This window comes from Galleria mellonella, unplaced genomic scaffold (assembly GCF_026898425.1).
Source record: "Galleria mellonella isolate WM207_F2 unplaced genomic scaffold, CSIRO_AGI_GalMel_v1 utg643, whole genome shotgun sequence".
NCBI lineage: Eukaryota > Metazoa > Arthropoda > Insecta > Lepidoptera > Pyralidae > Galleria > Galleria mellonella.
In genome coordinates, this window is record NW_026442135.1 from 1,367,564 (window position 1) to 1,380,285 (window position 12,722).

General features: G+C 35.8%; 2 protein-coding genes across 2 annotated transcripts; one reads left to right on the plus strand and one right to left on the minus strand.

The window, feature by feature from the left end:
- The first annotated feature begins 838 nt into the window (after window positions 1–838).
- Window positions 839–3,024, plus strand: LOC113511082 (RNA-binding protein pno1). Its single transcript, XM_026894668.3, has 3 exons — window positions 839–1,206; window positions 1,764–1,926; window positions 2,652–3,024. The coding sequence occupies exons 1-3, from the start codon at window positions 974–976 to the stop codon at window positions 2,994–2,996; spliced, it is 741 nt and encodes a 246-aa protein (XP_026750469.1). The 5' UTR covers window positions 839–973; the 3' UTR covers window positions 2,997–3,024.
- A 91-nt stretch (window positions 3,025–3,115) lies between these two features.
- LOC113511111 (EARP and GARP complex-interacting protein 1) lies at window positions 3,116–11,518 on the minus strand. The gene is made up of 9 exons (XM_026894705.3): window positions 11,280–11,518; window positions 11,073–11,207; window positions 10,201–10,347; window positions 9,444–9,530; window positions 8,679–8,870; window positions 6,640–6,764; window positions 5,068–5,169; window positions 4,259–4,393; window positions 3,116–3,548 (listed from the first exon to the last, which is right to left on the minus strand). The coding sequence occupies exons 1-9, from the start codon at window positions 11,319–11,321 to the stop codon at window positions 3,386–3,388; spliced, it is 1,128 nt and encodes a 375-aa protein (XP_026750506.2). The 5' UTR covers window positions 11,322–11,518; the 3' UTR covers window positions 3,116–3,385.
- Between the last annotated feature and the right edge of the window lie 1,204 nt (window positions 11,519–12,722).

The window sequence follows — 12,722 nt, forward strand, 5'->3', positions numbered from 1 at the left end:
TTTCTCAAAAAAAAAAATCTAAACAAAATGTAAAAAATAGAATTTTCCTTCAAACTAAACCTGTCATACATAATCAAGAAACCTCTTATATCAACTATCAGTCAAATTAAAATATTATAATCTACTACTAATAAGTTCTAATCCAATTTAATTTATTCTAACAAGGAACTTTCATGAGATCCAAATATAAACAGTTTTATTATGTTCTTACACAATTTATGTAATAATATACGTGTTTTAAAATTAACTTAAATGAAACTTAAATAAACTCAACAAAAAAACAAAAATAATGTATCTTTAAGGAGATAATAAATTTAACTGAAATTGGTGTAATAACTACTTTAAAAAAATAAATTGATAAATTTTTTCCCTAACGGCTTCGATAATATCGACTTCAGCACTTGCTAAAATAATAGAAGAATGTTTCTTTGTAACCTCTTTAGTAGTAACAGTTTGCGAAAAAAGTTTTGAATTATAAGTATTGTAATAGTTAGGTATGCTTTATTATTGTCAGAAGTCCATAAATCTGTTGTAGCAGCCGTATATTCAACTAAATGTAGAATATCTACAATTATAGTGCGTGCGGCATGATAAGCATCAGGAAGAATTTTCTCTCTTAAAAGTTTCCTGCTACCGCGGGTAAACTTGTCACAATTTGAATTTCTCACTCGGTTCGGTATAAACCACTCGAGTGGTACGAGTCAACTCTAGTCACTCGTAATTCGAGTCGACGCGAGTCACTCGAAACTCAAGTCAAAAATTTAACTCGAGTGCATGTAATATAAAAACTACTCGAGTCACTCGAGTGAAAAGCAACTCGAATCCCATCACTACGCTCATTCCTATTTCTTTTTAGTCTGTGGCTGTATTGTTGAGCCATGTGATAATTTATTATTTTCAATTAACAATAATATTTTTCTACAACTAAGCTCATTCTGTCATAAATGCTTTAAAATACAATAACTATTATAAAATGGAAGTGGAAAATATTAATGTTGAAGAATTTTTGCCTGCAAAAAAAACCGTGAAATTAAAAAATGTTAAACGCAGAGCAGTTTCCGAATCTGGCGATGGTATGGAGGTAGAGGAACATAATGGCATTCAAGGGAAGGCTAAACACAGCCGGTCTAGGCCAAAGAAAAAGAGGAATACTGAGCCAAATGAAAGTAAGGTCAATATGAGAAAAATTCCCGTGCCTGCACACAGGTAATAACCTCAAAATCTGTTTCTTTTTTTATACAATTGAAAAGGCAAATAAGCTGATGGTTCACCTAATGAAAAGTGTAACCGTTCCTATTCGTAATTAGAATTGTGGATGTCACATAATATATTGTGACGCTCACAGTATGCATTGCTATTTTTTGTTTTTTGGGAGAGATAAATATTTTTAATTTTCAATTTTATAATTTATTAGACTAACACTACCTACAGACAAGATCAGTAAGAAATTAGTATTTACAAATATAATCCAAGTATTATATTAAATATTTCCAAGTGTTGAAAGAGGCAATTATTGTAATAGAATTAGTTTCATTTTACTACTATTAGTATGTGTGAATTTTACGAAATAACTGTAGTTAACCTTAATGGTAAAAATATTAATTCCTTTTATTATTGACAGTCTATTGAAGTGTGCTAGTCTACTAATAAAACTTGGAGACTGATGTCTTTTTCCTGTTGTATATTATTTTATTTAGCTTTCTCCAACAATAACATCAAATTTAGTGAATTTTTTTTATCAATATACTTTTAAAACGTTGCAGATATACACCTTTAAAAGAGAATTGGTTGAAGATTTTTACACCTATAGTTGAGCACCTGTTACTACAAGTTCGGTTCAACACCAAAACCAGGAATGTAGAAATTAAAGTTGGCCCAGAAACTAAAGATATAGCCAACTTACAAAAGGCGGCTGACTTTGTAAAGGTAGGACTTGACATCATAATTATTGTTTAGTATTTAATGGATGATAATGGAGTGGTAACCCCATCTGCACTAATGGTGTACACAGACAGCAATAGTGAGGGATGATAGATGAAATGAAAAGGCAGGTCAGTTTTTTTTATACCACTGAGGTAGGAAACAAGCATACGGCCCACATGATGGTAAGTGACTACCATAGCCTATGAACACCTGCAATATTACACGTGTTGCCGACCCTATTAGTTAGCCTATCATGATGAATACAACAGGAATTCAGAGAAGACCATGTGGAAGCCAACCTGACAGTGTATATTACTAGCAATGGAAATGGTTCATTATTAACAATCCCTTCCCTCTCCCCTATTGTCTAATATTAAACCACAACTAAAAATTGGATAAATAAAGCAAAAATAAAAGACAAATGGAGCCAGTTGGAGGAGGCCTATACCCAACATGGGGGCTCATATCCAAAATGCAACATAACAAATAAACTAACATTGATATTAAGATTTCTAGTACTAACCATGATGTAATTAATACAAATTAAAACTGTTGTATGAATATGACAATAAAGAGGTTTTATAATTATTTACAGCTCAAATCAAAGCTCATATAACTTTCTATAGTCAAATTCCATTTTGACACAATGTTATTAATAATTAAATTAATGAATGATAAATAAAAATGTAACTGCTTTATATTTTCCTAATTTAGAAACTTTGTTCCAGGCATTCATTTATGGATTTGATGTGGATGATGCTCTAGCACTTCTCAGATTAGATGACTTATTTGTAGAGTCCTTCGAAATCAAGGATGTAAAGACATTACAGGGAGACCATTTGGGCCGTGCAATAGGCCGTTTGGCAGGCAAAGCAGGCAGAACGAAATTCACAATAGAGAATGTTACAAAGACAAGAATTGTTTTAGCCGACTCAAAAATACATATACTAGGAAGTTACCAGAACATTGCCTTGGCCAGGAGAGCTATATGCAACCTTATTATGGGTTCGCCACCATCAAAAGTGTATGGGAATTTGAGGAATGTGGCAAATAGAGTTGCTGAGAGATTTTAGATTTAATAAAAGTTATTTATCATTGATATATATATTCTTTTATTTGTTTCTTATATTTATATATAAAATAACGAAAATAAATAGCATCAAATATAATACATATTGAAGAGAACTTTCTTATTTTATTTATATAAACTCTTAATTTATTTATACATAATATTAAAATTTTAATATTGGTGTATCTTTTGTTTACATTTCATTATCTTCTTGCCCTTATCCCAATTATTTGGGGACAGAGTAATATGACCTGTCATATTACGAAAAGTTTTGGCTTTTAGTTATACGACCTTCTTGACCTTGAGAATACACATTGGTTATTTGCAAGAAAAAAAAATAGGGAGACAGGAAACTTATCGTACAGTATCAACTACATTTTAAGAGAACTATAATTACAGTAGTATCTTATATTTGAAATGTCTAGGCACTCGAGAGAGCACTAGCCTCGCGTCGTAGCTCAGCGATGCGAAGGTCCAGGGTTCGGCGGCGCTCCATTCTGCGCAGTATACGGAGTCTTCGTGTTGCTCGTATGATTGTAACACACCATCCTCTAGACTGAATTCAAAATGATCATTAAGGTCGATTCTGTAGCGCCATTTCTCTTAACATTTCAATTTAATGATTTCATGAAATTACTATATTATGGACCATTAAAAACTAAATTCATAATAAATTTAACTTAAATCTATTATAAATTAAGTTCATAATGGTCCTTACAATAAAGATTTCGGCGTTTAAATTTTAATTATACAGACTGCTTTAGAAAATTGGCGCCACAGAATCGACGCCATTATCAATCATGTCTGATTAGGGGGCACTAGTGACAAACTTATAATAAGATCATAAAAAAAAAAAACTCGAATAAATGGGGTCGACCTACGGACCAGTACAAACTAAGTTGACAATAACATTGAGTTGTAATTATATTTAGTATTTCTTTTTCTTTTAACCCCTCTTCTTAATAAATATGTAATGCAATGCATATAACGTACACTTGGCAGGGGGAAAGGGATTGTTAGCAATGGAGTTTGACAGCCCCATTACTAGCAATACCCGAACATTGTTATCAATGTTAGCAATGTTAGGTCGACCTCCACGTGGTTCCCCCTGGAAACCACCGTAAACAATTCTTGTTGAATTCGTCACGATGGGCTAACTAACCTGCTTCATCTTCACCTATCATCTTTCACTGGTGCCCCGCCGGTGTATACCGATAGCGCGGGTGGGGTTACCATTCCATTATCACCTACTAAAAAAAAACGTACACTTGGCTGAGGCGCGCGGCCTCGTCGTCCAGGTCGCGGCACACGCTGGCCGCGGCCGTGAGCAGCGCGCGCGCGTCCGAGCTGCCCGTCAGCAGCAGCTGCTCGTGGTACGAGTTGTAGCGCACGCTCCATACCCTACACAAGGGGCACAACAATTAACATCCACGCATTGGCCTATTTAATACTAAACCTACCAAGCGCGGTCAATTTTTTTTTATACAACTTAGAATGGCAAACAAGCTGAAGGCCCACCTGATGGGAAGTGGTAATCGTCGCCTATAGACATGAGCAGTACTATGGACATAACAGAGTATATTGTTTCGCCCATGATACCCCCCATGCGTTGCCATTCTTGAGGACTCAGGTGTTATTCCTCTGTACCTTGTAAATTCACGCCATATCCCACCTCTCAAACCGAAACATAGCCATGCAAACACAACTGCTTTACGGTTGAAACACGAATGGGACAGAGGTACCCAACGGCAAACGACTTTTGTACAAAGTCTCCCTCTGGTATACATTAGTTATTTATCATCAATCTGTCAAAATTAAGATGAACTAGGCTTATTTGTGTCATTGTGACAAATTACTAAGGAGATTCTAGCAATGAGATTTCAAGTACCTTGTAAATCCGTTACAATGGGTATGAATTATTTTTTATGCGAATTTGCGAAACAAAAAAGAATTGATTTTTATCTTTATCGATTATTTAGTACGCACAGTAGATACTTTGATTAGTTTGACACTAGATGGCGCTATATAAGGATATTTATTTTATCGAATATAAAACTTTCTGAATAAAACCTCACCAGTGCGAGTGGTCGGTCCTGTTGAATATTGGTTCTTTGCCATTTCTGTAATCCCATATGTTGAGGGCAGCGTCATCGCCCGCCGTTGCCAAGTGAAATTGTCTGTAACGATATAATTAAAAACACTTTTTTTTTGTTCTATACAACTGTTTTTAATCTTGAACAAATTCACATAGGAACAATATCTCCTATATAATCGACTTTGGATAAAAAAATAATCACAAAAATAAGTTTAAAAGGTATTGAATAAGATAAACACATATAACGTATAGACAAATTACTAGCCCCTTTTGAAGTCAATTAAGAATGAGTTCTTGCTATTTTATATATTCACTTGACGTGAATCATAATTATAATTAATTTCATCTAGCCAATAGAGTTTAATAGGCACTTCATACTAAGGGCGTCAATGATATTCTGGACGCATTGACCGTCAGTCATACTAAGGAACAGTTTTGGCCGTAAGTAAATTATATATATATATATATATATATATATATATATATATATATATATATATATATATATATATATACAATATATATATATATATATATATATATATATATATATATATATATATAATTTGCCTCTGCCGAGGTTTTCCCAAGAGCCTACAGCATAGGGTTCTTCAAAAGAGGGGTAGAGAGGTTTCTGGTAGCGTAATACCTCTGGTATTGCAGGTGACGCACGGTAACCACACCATGTATGCTTGTTTTCAGTGGTATAAAAAAATAATAATATTTCTATGATTATTTTTATTAAGGAATTTCGCGACTAGCTCTTGGCTACAAAAGAATATCAGTGTTTTGTTGTTTTGAGGGCAAAGCAATAAACTGAGTTGTGACCATATTGAGTTACTATTGTAATGGCACACATATGCAAGAAATAAATTGTTGTTTTCTATATTTTCCTTTTTTTATTGCTTTTTTTGTTTTTCTTTCTTTTATATTTTTTAACTGTCTTATGTGTTTTTACTTTGTATTATGTATATATTTGAATTGTTATTTGTGTGCTTTAAGTAATGTAAATAAATTATTTATCTATATATAACATTCATACGGCTCGTCTGATGGTAAACGGGGTTACCGTAACCTATGGACGTTTGTAACACCTCAGATGTCACGCGCGCGTTGTCGACCCTTAGGAAACCATAATACACACTTTTTGAAGAACCCCATGTTGTAGTTTCTAGGGAAAGCCTCGGCAGGAAGATCATTAAAGAAACCAGAGGGAGACTTTGTACAAAAGTCGATTGCTTGGGCACCTCTGTCCCATTCGTGTTTCTACCGTGAAGCAGTTGTGTTTGCATGGTTGTGTTTCGGTTTGAAGGGTGGGATATGGCGCGAATTTACAGGTACAGAGGAATAACATCTGAGTCCTCAGGAATGGCAACGCATGGGGGGTATCATGGGCGAAACAGTATGTGTGTACTGTTATGTCCGTGGTACTGCTCATGTCTATAGGCGACAGTTACCACTTTCCATCAGGTGTGCTGTCAGCTTGTTTGCTATTCTAAGTCGTATAAAAAAAAACCTAAATGTTCATGGGTTGACAATCCCAATAAGCTACCTGTTGGGATTGAAGTCTAGGTCCCTGGCGAGCTGCCTGTGCGCGTTGTCGATGCTCCATGACGGTTTGTTGCTGTCGGCGCGAGTGTCGTAGCATTTTATGTGCATATCCTGTAGCACTGCGAACTGTAAACAATTTAAAATTACACTCTATTATACGACAATGTTGCCATGTCCCTCTCCCTTTATAGTGAATGTCGTAAGAGGCAACTAAGAGGACATAATGGTAGGCGGATGGTCAGCAGCGTCCCTCTTAAAAAAGCACTAAAGCATAACTAATTGCTAACCCATTTTTGTTATTATTGTCTGCAATAGTTTTTTTTTATAGGTGATAATGAAATAGTAACCCCACCCGCGCTATCGGTATACGCTGATAGGGCACCAGTGACGGATGATAGACGAGAATGAAACAGGTCAGTTAGCCCATCGTGACGAATTCAACGAGAATTGTTCACGATGGTTTCCAGGGGGAACCACGCGGAGGTTGACCTGATATTGTTAGCAATGGGGCTGTCAAACTCCATTGCTAACAATCCCTTCCCCCCCCCCCCCCCCCCCGTCTGCAATAGTCGCCACGCTTGGCAAAACCTCCCATATGGAGGAGGCCTATATTCAGCAGTGAATAGCTAACGGCTAATATGATGATATTGGGGGGGAGGGTTTGTTAGTAATGCGGGCTAACACTCCCATTGCTAACAATATACCTTGTCAGGTCGACCTCCACGTGGTCCCCCCTGGGAACCATCGTGCTGAATTTCAGGTGTATTCATCTTGATGGATTAACTGGCCTGCCTTTTCATTCTCACCTATCCCTCACTGGTGCCCCGCCAGCGTAGCCCGTTAGCACAGGCGGGGTTACCATTCCATTATCATCCACTTAAAAAAATATATGATGATATCTACATCTAAAATATCTATCTTTTTTTTTTTTTTTTTACAACACGGGGCAAACGAGCATGCGGCTCACCTGATGGTAAGTGACTACCGCCGCCCATGATCACCCACAACACCAGCGGCATTGCAGGTGTGCTGCCGGCCTTTTAAAAAGGAATATACTCTTTTCTTGAAGGTTATGTTGTCGTATCGGTTCGGAAATACTGCTGCTGGAAGTTGATTCCAAAGAATGGCTGTGCGTGGAAGAAAGTGCATTGAAAAACGCACGGTGGAAGACCGCCACTCGTCCAGATGATTGGGATGAAACTTTAGTTTGTGGCGGGTTGTACAGTGGTGAAAATCAGCAGCAGGTATCAATCCGAACAATTCCTCAGAACACTCCCCATGATAAATTCGGTAGAAGATGCACAGAGATGCAACATCTCTGCGCAGTTTCAGTGGGTCGAGTCGGACAGTAAGGCGTTGACTATCGATAATTCGAGCCGCCCGGCTTTGAATGCGGTCTAACGGAAGGAGTTGGTACTGTGGCTCTCCTGCCCACAGGTGAGAACAGTATTCCATATGCGGCCTGACTTGGGCTTTATATAATTTCAGGCGGTGTTCTGGCATGAAATATCGTCTCACCCTATTGAGCACTCCTAACTTTTTGGAAGCTATCTTAGCCTTCTCCTCCAGATGCCCGCAAAACTGGACGTCGCAAGATATATCAACGCCCAGAATTCCTAGACTCGACTTTTTATCAAGGAAAGTGCCCTGAAAGTGAGGAGATACGACAAACGGCGTCTTTTTTGCGGTAAACGCGCAGACTTGTGTCTTTTTGGGGTTAAATTGGACAAGATTTTGTTCACCCCAGATCGAAACTTGATGGAGTGAAGTTTCGATTTCAGACATAATCTATTCCGGCACTCATCGGTATGTGCCCGCGAGATCTTTGCATGACCGGTATATAATGTATCTCCTGTACTGTCGTCTGCATAGCAATGAATATTACTTATCTGTAACATATCATTGATATGCAGAAGAAACAGAGTCGGAGATAGTACACAGCCTTGCGGGACACCAGCATTCAAAGGTATATCTACAGCTTAAATTGTGGGGAAGCATATACTTTCTGTGAAGATGATAAAATTGTGGTACAAATATAACCTGGGTATGCCCTTGGTGTGGGTTCCACTTGCCACCTGTGAACTTGAGCCGCGCGCGACCCTCGGGCGCCGTTGTCGCCACCGCGGCCCCCGTGTTCACGTCGTGCACCCGCAGGCTCCCCTCGTAGACTACGCCTATACGATTCGGGTCCGTGGGGTGCCACTCAGCACAACGGATTTCTTCTTCTGGTTTCTGTTTTATAAATAATTTTACTCACTATATTTCTTACCAGTTGTTTGCCCGCTATTTTGTATGTGCGGATTTCAGAATTATATATAATAGTAGTAATAGTAAACCAATAAAATATACCACTTTTGGACGATTTGTCACTGTTCAAGATCAGGCATTATAGGAATTTTAATAACCCATTTACCAGAGGGAGACTTTGTACAAAAGTCGATTGCTTGGATACCTCTGTCCCATTCGTATTTCAACCGTAAAGCAGTTATGTCTGCATGGCTGTGTCAAACATCACGAAAGGCATACACATAATATTTGGAATAGAAAAAATCATAGCCGCTTCTTATTTTAGACAATATATAAAATTTTATTATTTAGTAAAAAGTAAGTTACATACTGTTACCCCTGATGGGGTAGTCGGAGCTATTATTTTGACTGTTACATTTGTGGTAAAGGTAACACCTGACAGTCTAGGAAGATAGCCCATAAGTTGAAAACCCTGAGTGCCACAAAGTACCTGCATATGTGTGCAGCTGAATCAAGTTCAAACTTATATTAATGCAATTCTATTTAAAGAAATATTACCTCTGATGTTATAGTCTTTAGTAGCTCCATATCTTCAGCATTCCTGCCTTGTATCGCACTCAGGTCATCCAAATCTTTAGGTATCACCTGTTAATGATGAAGTTGTAAATATTAAAACTTTTTTTATATAAAAGTAGTTAAGAAATTTAGCCAGGTAATGGATTTAACAAGTCATAGTGTTTATTGTGATGTCCAAGGAGTTTAGTTACCACTTTTATCAAATGAGCTGTTAGCTCATTTGTCGTTCAAACTGCATAAAAAGTAGAAACTTTCTAATACAACTTTTAATACTGAAGAGATAATCTTTACAGATTATCCTTTTAATTTGTATCTATTAGGGTTTATTAATGAATTTTTTAAAAAAGTTGTTAGTTTCTCAAAGATATTAACTTATTATTTATGACATATGTAATAATATATATCAATTGTTTATAGAATCTTGGAAATTATGAAATATTGCAGACAGTCAAGTAACTATGATAATATGCAGCACTTAATGTCACTCACCCACCTACTCATACCATACATAAAGGATATATCTCCTTTGGAAAATACACTTTATATCCTGAGGTGATAAAAAACATTGCTACAAAGAACATCTTATAATTCCTAACACTGTTAGGAATTAGCAACAAACTTTGAAAAAAGGGTGAGCACAAAAGTTCATTTAAAGGACACAGTGTTACAGGTTTTTCTATCTGCAAAAGCCCATCTATTAATAATAATAATAAATGATAATACAATAAATGTAGTTTACCTCAACTGTGGGTAACTTGAAAATTGTGACACCCATAGTACACTGGGAGCTGTTTGGATCAAATGCATTGTGGGTAGTGAGTAGAGTAGCCACATCGTGGGGTGAACAGCGAAGGTGCCATATCTCACCAATCTCATGCTTGAATACCTGAAAATAAACCTTATTTTTTTAAAGAAATGTATATGTTACAGTAATACAAATCAAGAGTTCTTTTTACTTGAAAATAAAAAAAAAACATGAATGTATTTTTTTAATTTATTATATTATTATTTTTTGTTGTCAAAAGCACTACATGTCTGGAGTTTTCTCTGAAGATGTAAGATCTTCATAATATAGCTATGTCTTATAGATTTTTCTTTGTAAATTGTAAATACAAGTCTCTTATGCATAATTAAAGGACATAGTTTATCATAAATTTAATTCAATTCTATTAAGGCGATTGGTTAACAAAATTGGACAACACTAGATGACACTAGAATTAAGACTTGTTGTTTTTGATGATTATTTTGTATTTAAAGATAATTTGAGGCAAAATTTTAAAAAGCTTGCTCCAAAATAACGTAATATTATATTAAAACACCATTTTAACATAGAATATTGTTCTAGAGCAGAGAACAGCTGCTATTTCTTTCTAATTTGGGTTAATACTATAGCACCATAAGCTAGATACGAGAGGAGTATGTTCCATGTTTTGTTAGGTCAATTTGGTCAGTTCTCAAATTTGAACAGTTGTTAGTTTCTAAAAAACAACTGTTGTAATATTAAAATAAAAGAAAAAAATCCAAGTTGTTGTTTTTTGAAGCCTATTATGTTTAATCGCTCTGATATGTCTTATCTCAAAAAAGTATATTATTGCTAACATGATACCATACCTTAGTGTGTAAAGCGCCTGTATCTTCCTCTAATTCGACTACATGCACTTGGTTAGCTTGGGGCTTAAGATTCTGTGTACCAATTAGAAATCTAATGGCATCACTTTCTCCGTATTGGGGGGAAAGTGCCCTTGTCTAGAACAAAGACAGTTTGATTAAATTTCTCATTAATTATTGATATTACAAGTACAAATAATAAGTTTTCACCTGATGTTCTAAGCCATAAATTATAGAATTGCCTTCCTCCATCACTTAAAATAATTTTATTTGAATAGAATCTAATTTAGTTACGTAAAAAAAGCTATATCATAGTAGTTTTTCTTAATTTTTAAGTTCAGAAATTAATATTAAATATATTCGATTAGTTTTCTTCACAAACACATAAAATAGAAAACAAAACAAATCCATCACGATTCAATCAACACAACAATGACATTGACAGCATGATAGTGATCTGTCAGCCGTTTGTGTTCTTACTTAGGTCACCGACGTCAAAATAAAGCTTTATTTTTTAAGAGTTTGACAATTCCTCGGCAAAGGCATTAAAGACATACTGAAAAATTAAGAAAAATACGTGTGATTTACATAACTAATAATAGTATTAAGGTTATTAGAGGGTAGTTTCACGACAGATTAATAAAGTAATTAGAAAGTAAAAAAAAAGAAACATGAAGTAACTGTGCCCACAATACGTGCGACGTGCACATTATTAATTTGTTTGGTTTTTTTTTATACAAATTAAAATGGCATATAAGTCGACGGCCCACTTCATGGAAAGTGGTAACTGTATCCTATGGACATGGTCATAACAAAGTATAATGTGTCGACCATTATACCCTTTAAGCGTGATCATATGATAATTTTATAAAAGTAGACTATAGTGCGCAAGGTCAGCCTTAGCATACATGGAAAGTTTTTGATGGCACTCGTTTTGAAAAACAAAACAAAACAAAACATAAGAAAGGTCATTACGTTTGAAAGTAGCGTTGACAAATGTAAAATTTGATGTGATTATTAATCCTACTAGACACAGCACCTCTATTACATATCTGGGCGCCCCTTTTAGTATTCTCTCTCACTCTCTCACTAGAGATGCCAAGATAAAAAGGGAGCTCGGAGGTGGTACAATTATTTGATATGAACACCATCTAGGGCATTTTTACAAAATTCTGTTAAGAATTTCTGGAATACTTTTCTGAGCGGGATAACGGAAATGGAATCTGATATGCTTAAACAGATTTCAACTAATTTTAGGAAACAGATAAATTCGCCGCATGGTCTCGGTATAGAACGAGCTACCTCTTCCTTTCAAGAAAAGCAATGGTAGAGGGATAAGCATCAGCGTTCCTCTTAAAACATCGCCAAAGCATAACTGCGGTTGCCAACCCGCTTGCAAATTGTGGCAATTACTAAAAACTCTCTTTATGGGGAAGGAGCCTATATTCAGTAGTGGAATGGCTGATATAATAATAGTATATCCATATATATTAAATAATTTTTAATTATTATATGTGCATTACTTATGTATTGTGTATGATTGCTTTAACGTATCGCTATAATTGTCACATATTCTTCACCACATCTGCCCTTCATACGCTTTCTGTTTTTACCCAATGGTTAGCTGGTAGAGAATGCCATATGGCATTAAAC

Excerpts from the sequence above, each read along its gene's own strand:
- LOC113511111 (XM_026894705.3), bottom strand. The coding sequence starts at position 11,321 with ATGGAGGAAGGCAATTCTATAATTTATGGCTTAGAACATCAG. Across the intron at positions 8,871-9,443 it reads TAAAGACTATAACATCAGAG|AAACCAGAAGAAGAAATCCG; the intron begins GTAATATTTCTT and ends TTTATAAAACAG. Across the intron at positions 3,549-4,258 it reads GCCGCGCGCCTCAGCCAAGT|TCTAGAGGATGGTGTGTTAC; the intron begins GTACGTTTTTTT and ends TTTTGAATTCAG.
- LOC113511082 (XM_026894668.3), top strand. The coding sequence starts at position 974 with ATGGAAGTGGAAAATATTAATGTTGAAGAATTTTTGCCTGCAAAAAAA. Across the intron at positions 1,207-1,763 it reads ATTCCCGTGCCTGCACACAG|ATATACACCTTTAAAAGAGA; the intron begins GTAATAACCTCA and ends AAAACGTTGCAG. Across the intron at positions 1,927-2,651 it reads AGGCGGCTGACTTTGTAAAG|GCATTCATTTATGGATTTGA; the intron begins GTAGGACTTGAC and ends ACTTTGTTCCAG.